At 41.8% G+C, this 10,811-nt stretch overlaps 1 protein-coding gene across 4 annotated transcripts in view; it reads left to right on the forward strand.

Moving 5' to 3' along the window:
* Positions 1 to 10,298, forward strand: part of pknox2 (pbx/knotted 1 homeobox 2) — a 116,193-nt gene extending 105,895 nt beyond the window's left edge. For 2 of the 4 annotated variants that reach the window (XM_016673585.1, XM_016673586.1), the window contains 5 exons: positions 1,200 to 1,297; positions 4,644 to 4,763; positions 5,041 to 5,117; positions 7,429 to 7,607; positions 8,716 to 10,298. In XM_016673585.1, coding sequence (XP_016529071.1) covers positions 1,200 to 1,297; positions 4,644 to 4,763; positions 5,041 to 5,117; positions 7,429 to 7,607; positions 8,716 to 9,050 — 809 coding nt within the window. In that variant the 3' untranslated portion in view covers positions 9,051 to 10,298. The remainder of the gene's footprint in view (positions 1 to 1,199; positions 1,298 to 4,643; positions 4,764 to 5,040; positions 5,118 to 7,428; positions 7,608 to 8,715) is intronic. The other 2 variants (XM_016673587.1, XM_007556482.2) reach the window with 1 other exon arrangement.
* Positions 10,299 to 10,811: the final 513 nt, after the last annotated feature.

Genomic DNA, 10,811 nt, shown 5'->3' on the forward strand with positions numbered 1-10,811 from the left:
ATTTTAAGAACCTTTTGCTATCCAGTTATTCATCAGTTAATCCAAAAATAGTGTTGATGTTATATCAGGTTAAAGGGCTGATCTTTTCACAGGAAGATTTCTTTCTTGTTCTTATTTTCTGCGGCAGATGAGTCCTTTGGTACAAATGATCAAGAGTTCACTAAAGTCATGCTGTTATATGCTCTAATATGGTTATGATATAATAATAGTAATTTACATGTTTGTCTCTTTGCAGCTTTTATTGTTGCAAAAAAGGCTTCAGTTCTTAATAAATGAAAAATCTGCAGAACTTTTTATCTGATTAATCGTCACAGTAATTGACAGAAGAATTAATTACTAAAATAATCATTAGCTGCAGCCTGCTATAACAACAAAGAATGTTCACTTTGCTCTTTTCTCTCTGCAAAGGAAAATCCTGTTAAAAGGTGATGCGTTCTTGACCTGCTCAGTATGGGCTCTAATAGATTTTTCAGGAAGTACTCCACATGTCCCTCCCTCTAGTTGGGAGAGCATTATCGATGTGTCAGAAGAGTAAAACGTATCCGAAGCGATGCTCCGTTGCCACGTGTGCGCAAAGCCGCGTGGAACGATCCGAAGACGACTTGTTTGGAATGAATTAAGTCTGACACGCAAGCGGCTGCCGTAACCGCGCATACAAATCGATACGATCAAGTACATACCGTCTTCTAATGAGAAGCAATCAGCGGAACTGGCATGCCTTTTATTGCGGCCATAACTTTTATGTCTGTGTATGCTCGAGCGGGAGCTTGGCTTGCTGCTTGGCTCTTATAATGTCAGGCTTGTACAGTGAAATGTTAATCTTGCCCTCTGGAAATCCCTTTTAACCCAAAATAAATCAATGTGTTCGCCTTTGATCACTGCACACTGTAGAGCTCAAACAGACTGTGATAAGAGTCTCTTGATCAAGACTAATTAAGCCAGGAGCAAAAAAAAAAAAAAAACAAAAAGAAAAAAAAAACAAGACACTCCACCTCCTTCTTCTTGTTTTGTCAGGGTTAAAGGACATTACGCCACCTTGGATTTAATCACTTGCTTTATTTATTTGCTGTGTTTTTTTTTGTTTTTTTTGATTGCGAGACCGACAAGCAGTTAATAAGCCTCCGGTGGTGGAGCGTGATGGGGGCTTCCAGTAGCTGTTGAGGCCACTTGATACTCACGGTGGCAAATTATCCCCTCAGGTGGAACCTTGTACCAGCCGGTTGCCATGGTGACATCGCAAGGGCAAGTGTTAACGCAGGCACTACCTCCAGGAACCATCCAGATTCAGAACTCGCAGGTAATGCCGTGTACACGGCGCGGTGCTTCGTCAAGCCTCCCACTGTTTTACAGTTTGACTTTTCAACATGTCTCTTTATGTTTCACTGAACTCCCCTCCCCCCTCCACCTCGCCTCCCCCCGCACACCTCAACCCGCTCGCTTTGTTCCCTTTCATTGTCTCTACCTGAATGTGCCCCCTGCTGCCAAACGAATGGAAATTGTTTGTTCTTCCTGATGTTTATCAGGCAGGATCATAAAAGACATTACGATCCTGTCAGGACTCATGGCTGAAAAGTCTAAGTGTGGACACTATGGAAGATATGCACATGTTGCAAAGGTATCACTTTAGCAGCTACTGTAGATGTACAGAAGAGTTTATTACAGAACATGTAGGGGCCGACATGTCCTTGCATATGCAACCTTTAGCATCACAGACTAAATGGTAAGTGGAATTGATTTATAAAGCACCTTTCCGGTGATGCTAACCAATAATAATTCTATTATAAAATTTTACCAAGTTTTAAAAAAACTTTAGTTGTTTCACCAGACTTGGGCTACTGGGTGAATCCTTCCTGACTGTATTCAGAGGTGGTGGGTCTCGATCAGCATGCCCAATTAAACTTTGTCACAGGATGTCGTCTTGCTTTATTGGGGAAAAGAGGGGCTTTGGTGTGACAGAGCAACACAACGTAGTTCATACATGACAAGTGGGAGGAAAATAATGAGTTGTGGGACTCTATTAACATTTTGAATTGAGGTCAGTTCACGGTTCTGTAATTAGTGGCAATTGGTTGCATTTTAATGGAAAAACACATGTCGTGTCGAGGATACAGCAAACATTTGCAAAAATAGGTTTTGGTCATATTATTCCTTTTTTGGTGAGATTCAAAGCGGTAAGAAGAACATTGGACGTCACCGTGGAAACGTGGGTGGCAGCATCATGCTGTGGTGAAGCTTTTTCTCAGGATGGACGGGGAAGCTGGGTGAAACTGACGAAAAGATGGATAATGCTACAAAGTATCGACTCAGGGGGGCTATAGAGGCCTGCTACACTTTTCTGAGTTTTATTTATTTATTCATTTAAATTCTGCTTCTCAAATAGAAGCTACTTTGTTGTTCTGTGACCTAAAATCCCAGCAGAATCCATGAAACGCGGAAAACATCAAGAGGTAGGCAAGGAACGGTACTCCAAGGAGTTTCTGAAACAAGTTTAATTGTACATGCACTTCCGAGAATGCTTGCGTGTTCACAAAAGAGGATTCTGATTACAGAGTTAGCGACGTCAAATGCATCACAGAGTTACCTGTGTCGATGCATTAAAACCTGGAGCAGCGGTGTTGTATCTGCCGCAGTGCTGACTTAGATTTTCACACAGGTAATTCTGTGCTTGACAGTTATAGAAGAGCCCACTGGGTAACATCAGCCCTGCCAAAGCAGAGCGCTACATTTGTGCTGGGAATTGAACACCGCCCCACAGCTACTTTGCAGACAAGCCCCGGGTAATCACACTCTCGAGCTCAGTGCCGCCAATTAACTCGGCCTCCCTTTTGCCCTGGAACGCATACATACCCTGGGCTAGGGAGGTTATCCAAGTGAAGCCCATCTGCAACTGTAATGAGTCTTGTTTTGTGTCACGACTATAAATGCGACGGGAAGTTGTACTCATTTGTAATATATAAGTTCCCATATAATGCGTTGCACCGCCGGAGCACACGGATGATTGTTTAAGTTTGGACTTCACACACTTCCTAAGGCGCACATCAGTCCAGTTTAGTTTTTATTTATCGTGGATTTTATCCTGGTTGCCGATAAATGTCAAGTATTCATAATGCCTAGAATTTACAATATTAGGAAGCGTGCTGGGTTTTATTAATACTTCAATACAGTTCAGTGTAGTTAACCAACATGACGTAAAGTTCCAACATGGCATTTTATAAACAGGGAGAATCCAGTTGGATCCAAATCCAGTTCAAATCAGTTCACATGTGACCCAGTTACATACCCTGCAATTTGATTATAATGAAAATAAATCAGTTGATCCCATGAAGCCAGTTAGTCAAAAGTCGTCCTCGGTCATCCTATCGAATCATTTTTAGGAGGACAAAGCTTCCATCCTGTCTGATGGAAAACAGACAGGTTAATAAAGTCTCAAGCAGCAACAGCTCCCATAACTCTGCGCGTGACAGAGGCGTACTTAAACCAATAATGGAACAGGCATTCCTTCTGGGGAGATTGAAAAAAAAAAACAAAGAACAAACACATATGGCAAGGTAATAGCGACACAAATGCCAAACAATGCAGGAATTGAGAGTGGAAGGAAAAAAACAACAGAGGGCAAGTATTAAGGAGTCTGAAAATTGAAAGATCAACCTCAGATTGCAGTAGAACGTCCAATGAATCTGTCTTGCTGAGCTGCGGTCAGATGGGTTCTGCACCACTGAGAGGTCACTCAGAGAGGAAGAAGCAACAAAGATAAAACTAGATTACAGTTTCAGATGAGCTAAAAGACAAGGACAACACTTTTTGTAGACATGTCCTGTGGTTCTATGACGCTAAAGTTTAAGGCAACGACCATTGTTATGTTGGGAGGAAGAGGGCGAAAGCTTGTCCCTGATGTACTTCACAAAATAAATGGCATAATGATGACAGAAGAGTATGTAGAAATAACTCTGGTAACCCTAATCAACCTAAATGAGAAAAACCTAATGTTAAAGTCAGAAACTGAGCAGAAGGTTATGTTGTTTTGTTTTTTTAACACTGGATGTAAACATGTGGTTTCAACTGTAAATATTGGTACCAACACTTAAGACATTGAAATGCATGATGTGATTTTGCTTCATCCACAATAAGCTCAGTCTCACAGAAACACACACCGTCCATATTTACGCTACATGCTGCCAAAGACTGGAACGGCCCTAAGACCGTTTCTTTGTCTTGCGTTCACACTCCAGATAAAACCTTCTGAATAATCATTTCTCTCCAACAGGCTTTAGGTCAGCAACTGTGAGCAAAGCAAGTCAAACACGTTCTGCTTCCCCACCAGTAGTAAACTAAATCAGTGCCGTGCTGTGAAATTCAAACTTGGGGCCTGACCCTGGGCTCTTTTAACTCTTAATGTAAGACACCGAGCAGACTACAGACTCGTAGGCTCCTCTGCATTTTTATATTTTAAGTATCATTACTCAAATTCAGTTACCATGGTGACACTTTAGAAGGTGTTTCTGCCCTTGCTGCTGAAAAAAGGGAAGGTAATTGGTAGTCTCCCTTTGTTTCCGTGGCAACAATAACTAAGCCTAACCATTTTTTTTTTTTTTTTGCCTTCCCCCCCCTTTATGCTCTCTCCTCCCTTCTTGCCTTTTGCAAAGGTAAATGTGGACTTGTCATCTCTTTTGGACAGTGAAGACAAGAAGTCAAAGAACAAGAGAGGGGTCCTGCCCAAACACGCCACCAACATCATGCGTTCCTGGCTCTTCCAGCATCTCATGGTGAGCTTTAGCATCAGCATCCATCAGTGCTGATCCACTGTTTTGAAGTGGCTGCTGTAGAATCAGAAGAGGCGAGGATCGCATAAAGTACTTCGAACTGCCTCGTCGCAGAAACGTGCTGTACAAATAAACTTGACGGTGAATAGTCAAGCGTGAAACGGGGACAGGGAAGTAGAATTATTTGTTTCAACAGAAGTCGACCGTCATTGACAAGTTAAACACTTGCATGAAACCTGGAGGAAAAACTGAGATTGTGCGTCCTCCCTCCTTTTTCCAGCATCCGTACCCAACAGAAGACGAGAAGAGGCAGATTGCTGCACAAACAAGTCTCACCCTCTTGCAAGTGAACAACTGGTAAGCTGCTGCAACCCTAACAGCTCCTAATTAGATCTGCACTGAAGGGTGAAAGTCTTCATACAGAGAGGCAGCACTGGGCACATGGGCAACTCCTGAAACTATAGACTCAAGACACTTGAGCTTCAGATTATTTTTTGCTACAGCTTTGCTGCCATCTGCTGGCCGCAAATGTCAGATGCACCAGAAATTAAATACTTCCCAAAGTGTCAAATATGAACACAAACAGTTTTACCTTCTGGAGAATACCTTTTAGATATTGGCTATTGGCAGTTACACCACCTAAGAAATAATTTAGTCAAATTTAGGATCTAAAAGTATTGTTCCTTTTTTTCCCTTTCTTTTTCTGTTGCTATTTCCCCATTCTTTCCTGTAGCATGTTGTCAATAGACTCACCTGTTTTAAAGCAGATAATCACCACCATAGTATATAAACCACTGGGTTTTTATTCACTCATTGCCAGTTCCTGTTACTGTCCTTCTTGATAGTTTCCCAATTTTTGGTGGTGGAGGAGGTCCTTTTACTGTTTTTGGGTATTTTACCACTAAACACTCACACACACACACACACACGCACACACACACACACGCGCACACACACACACAAAATAAAACATAGATAATAAAGAGCACAATGAAACACCTTGTACATACAGGTTGTCTTGGTCATGGGATACAACATGACAACTAAGAAAAACTCATGTCTGCCTCTTTAAGAATTATTAAAGAAATTAGCATTTGTTAGCTTTTATTTAGACTCTATAAGTAGCAACTGTGAGGAACCATGCAACAACTGGAGTTTGCAAGGTTTACTACTTTGGAGCATCCAGGTGGATATTAACACAATGCGATGGGGCAGATACATCAGCACTAACCATAGAGAAGGAATTTTTGTTGCGTATGATCTTTCTGAGAAGGTTTGCACACTCATCAAAGTCCATACGTTCAGGAGATTCTCACTATGGACTCAAGCAGGTTATTTATAATTGAGAGGCATTCAAGAAAATCTTCTAAAAGTGTATGTCTTACCAAGCTCTAGGCAGGTTAGATTGTCTGAGAAATTCCAAGAAACCCAGAAAATGCATCTGAAAGAACAGGAAAGACTTCCGGACCATTTTCCTCAATATCTTTTGTTGGAAATCACACACAAACAGCCGCTCACGTCAAAAAGACTGAGCAAGTCTGGAATGTTTGGATGGGTTGATAAGAGAACAAAAAGAAGATATGAGTACTATATCCACATTGCTGCCTCAATTATTCACACGCATAAGAAAAATTAAACAATTAAAACAATTTTAACACAATGATATAAATTCAAGCTATACTGTGAAATTACCATTAGCAGTGAGTACAGTTATTCAGTATGATAAAACAATTAACATATTTATTTCTCCCAAAATAAGTGGTGCAAAACTTATTGCTGTGAATTCATTGCCCCACACAAGGTTGAAGCATACAGGGATCTTTTTATTTTTTTCAAAGGTTTTATTGGCCTTTATTTGACAGGAAAGTGGGTAATGAGAGAAGGGGAAGACATGCGGCAAAGGTCACCAGGCCGGGAATTGAACCTGCAATGACCGCATCAATGATTAGGGCCTCCATATGTGGGTTGTGCTTAATCCCTGCGCCACCACAGCACAACCCGCATACAGGAATCTTTCCATTACTCTTTGCAGAGTTTAATGACATACACTCAAGCCTTTTATGGACAGACTCCCAGCACCTGTGGTTCTCCAACATCCTCAACAGTCGATAATGGGAAGCTTTTCAGTGTATATACAATGTCTTACATCAGACCCACATGGAGTGTTTGGTGCTGACAAGCCCAGTTTTGTCTCCTTTGACAAAACACATTTTTCTCCAATGACGTACAGTAGATAGATATTGTTGGAGGCAGAGGCCTGACATGGGCTATACCACTGGCAGATAGCTGCAGTGGTTGGTATGACCACCTTCTACCAATGGTCAAAGAGGGTAGGTCTGAAGGACAGCAGTGAAGCACTGATCAAGGCAGCACATGTCCATGCCTTAAGCACCAGACCCACCAGGTAAGATCCCATGTGCAGGAAAAATGAGCCGATGCAATATTTGTACAGAGAACTGTTCTGCAAACCTCAATGTTCTCAAAAATTCAAGTCCTAAAGAAGACTTGTATCCACCAAAATCTCAGAGACTGATTGCAGTTGATATCTTTAGACTGTTGTCACCAGAAGTGGTTCATGTGCTTGAATGATTGAATAGTTTTTCCAATAGTTTTTTTGTTCATTACCATCCATGTTGTTAGGTTTTTTTTAAATTTTTCTGTTTTTAAGGTTCATCAATGCCCGGCGCCGGATTCTTCAGCCCATGTTGGATGCCAGTAATCCAGACCCGGCTCCTAAAGCGAAGAAAATGAAGTCCCAGCACCGCCCCACACAGCGCTTCTGGCCAGACTCTATCGTGGCCGGAGTACTACAAACGCACAGATCTCAGACAGTGAACAACTCAGAAAGTAGGCCAACAGTCACACAAAAATCAACATCTTATCCACAAGTCACAGTTTGCATGGACACACATTTTGTTTCATGTCTTTAACATTATTTTACATGCTGTTGCGGTAAAATTTCAAATGAAATGAGGCTGCGTCTTCCTCAGAGGATTTTATGCCGTTTACTTCAGTGGTTCTTGGTAAACACCTGGTAAGCAGGTCGCTCAAAGAGTTTGTTTAGTTTGAGACAACACACTCCATTTGTGACACATCCACGTTTTTATCACGAGTAGACGTGAACTTAAATTCTAGCCACTAGATGGCGGTGTTGCCTGGCTTTTGCGAGCTGAGCGGGAGTTTATTTCAAGGGCAAAGCTTGTCATCTTCTTTTTTTTTTTTTTTTTTTTTAAAGAGAGAGAGAGAACTTTCCCCTCAGGAATCAGATGAGCATGTTTTTAAAACTAGTTGGAAGTCTCCTGAGAGCAACTCAGACAAAGACAAAGGAACCGTCCCCAGAGTGCAATATGGATTTAAGCTGCCTGTAATTTATTCTCTGTTATCTCGGCACCGGAGGTGACGCAGGTGAGAGACTGAACGATGCAAGGAAGCAAACTAAACTCCCCCATTAGTTCCATTCCCCACCTGATCTAGTCTTGCACCTCATTAGCGTGTCTTCTTCGTGTGTTTTACATGTTTGGATATTAGATATTTTTAGATTCTCACATCACGATGACCCGGATTTAAAAATACAACAGTTCCGTGGTATTTACTCAAACAAACAAACAAACAAAAAACAAGTATTCATTTGTCTATGTTTTTTTTTTTATTTGCTAAAAATACTTCTACTGCTACTAATTAAAAAAATAACATTGACTATTTCAGCTGTGGTGATCATATGTACAATAAAATAGAATAACAATAATGATAATGCTCATCATTCTTTTCATACTTTATATATTCCTTTATTTTAATCCTTATTGATGCTCTCGTAGCCCAAAAAGGGAAAACTTTTTTTCGGCCCAGCATGTTTTTTTTTTTGTTTGTTTTTTTTCCTGGACATCTCATTAAAATAAATTGCAGGAAACTGCAGGAGCAGCAATGATAAAATATTTAAGCGTTTTTCTTTTTGCAGTAACTGCGTGGCTAGCTTGTTCCACGCCCAGACTAACTCCGCTGCCCTGTGCCGCAGACCCGCTCAGCATGGACGGCCTCCAGTCGCTGTCCTCGGACTCCGCCACCCTGGCCATGCAGCAGGCCATGCTGGGGGCCGACGACTCCATGGACGGCACGGAGGACGACGAGGACGAGGAGGAGGAGGAGGAGGAGGAAGAGGAAGGCATGGACGAGGAAGAAGAAGAGGAGGAGGAGGAGGAAGGAGAGGAGGAACACGACAGAGGAAGGCAACTGTCCGGCAGGGGAGGGGGACAAAGAGAGCTCAGCATGGACGCAGGAGACGAGCTGGAGTAGCCGCACAGGAAGAGGGGGAGAGGGCAGCGTGAACTTTGACCCCGAGCTGTCAAGCTCAATGCGAGCCCCTTTCGCAGCACGCCGGCCTGGCTCGAACGCCGAACAACTCCTGCTTCTCTAAGGCCACATTGCATCGTCACCGCAGACAAAACGTCCTGATCGTAGACAACAAAGTTTAGCTCGCTGACGGGATTTGTGTTGTTGCATCTTCATCGTCGTACGTCATCATTCAGTGAGCAGCCGGGATGTTTGGATGGTGGCACATCTTTGGACTTCACAGCTTGGGCTAGTTATGGAAAGGAAACAATCCGTGTTGTTTAATACATTCTGGGATATTTTGAAAAATAAAAATGAAATAAAATAAATAAAAAAAACAGAGAGAATGCTGCACAGAACAATGAGGAGTCGTTTCCATGCATCAAAAATGTTAAACTCTGCACAGGAAGAATTTTTGATGATTTGTGGGAACAGATATTAAACTGAATGTAATATTTTGGCACCTGAAGTTCCTAAAAAAAAAAAAAAATTTTACTGACAGGAGGTCATAGTTTGATTTTAGCAGCAAAACGTGTCATCTTATTTTCTAAAACAGGGGGTGCGGTGGGGGAGGAGAGGAAAAGGTCGACAGGAGGGAGGGAGGCGTTCCCAAACATCTACAGAAGGGAGTAGCTTCCTCCGCTGCGACACGCGTTTAAACACGACGCCGAGGTTCTCAGGTTGAACAGAGTCTCTTCCACGACCCCCGAATCGACGCTGCAGCGAATCCGCATCTTCAGCATGACGTTTCGAAACTCGCTCAGTTTATAGTTTCTTCTTCTGTGAGCCAAAACAAAAAACAAAACTAAAAAAGACACGCACACACACGGGGGAGGAAAACAAAAAACAAAAAAAAAACAAACAGTTGTTGTACACCGGTGTATACCGACTGCTCATACAGTATGTAAATTGGATTTTTCCCTCTGTTTGCATCCTGATGTTGGGAGGTTTGCATATTTATTCAGTTCTGTTCATGTGTCTGCCTGCGTGTGTGCCCTCCAAGAGTAACTTGAGCAAAGGTGACAGTTTCTGACTCAAAAGAAGTGGCCGACATGTACATACGTACTCCAATCCAGCCGTGGACCCTCGGAAATAGCGGCCTGTGTATTTTTTAATCACCTTGCCGGATTCATCGCACTTGTTGCAACAGCAGAAATCCCACGGTGACGGCTGGAAACTTCAGAGCTGAGAGACATTTTTAGCAAAACAAAACAGAGAAGGCGTTTTGAGAAAACTGGGAATCACATGAAATTCTTTGGGGGATTCTTTTTGTCCAGAACACAAACAAAATCAGTCATTTCTAATGTGAAAATGTTTAACACAGAAAAAACACACACACACACACACAAAGAAAAAAAACAACAATTCATGCTGTATTGAATGTTCTGATAGTTCATTGTGAAGTACTTTGCTCATTAATATTCTTTTCTTGATCGCCTTTTTTAATGGATCTTCCAGAGCAACTAGGGGAATATTTCTATTTCATTTGTACACTTTGTTGTCAAAATCTATTGTGTTTCAATAGATCAGTTTTAATAATTAAAACATGTAAATCTGATGTACTCATTTTGCATTTCCTGACGTCTTCTATGTTCAGTGCAACACCACTTTAAAAACCTGCTACAAAGACAAGAACCAAAAGGAACAAAAATAAAACAATCTTGAGGGTTCACTTGCTTTTCCCTATGTCTGAATTTCCCACAGTGCATTGCCTTACCTCACTTA

The sequence above is a fragment of the Poecilia formosa genome, unplaced genomic scaffold (genome assembly GCF_000485575.1).
Source record: "Poecilia formosa unplaced genomic scaffold, Poecilia_formosa-5.1.2 Scaffold79, whole genome shotgun sequence".
Taxonomy (NCBI): domain Eukaryota; kingdom Metazoa; phylum Chordata; class Actinopteri; order Cyprinodontiformes; family Poeciliidae; genus Poecilia; species Poecilia formosa.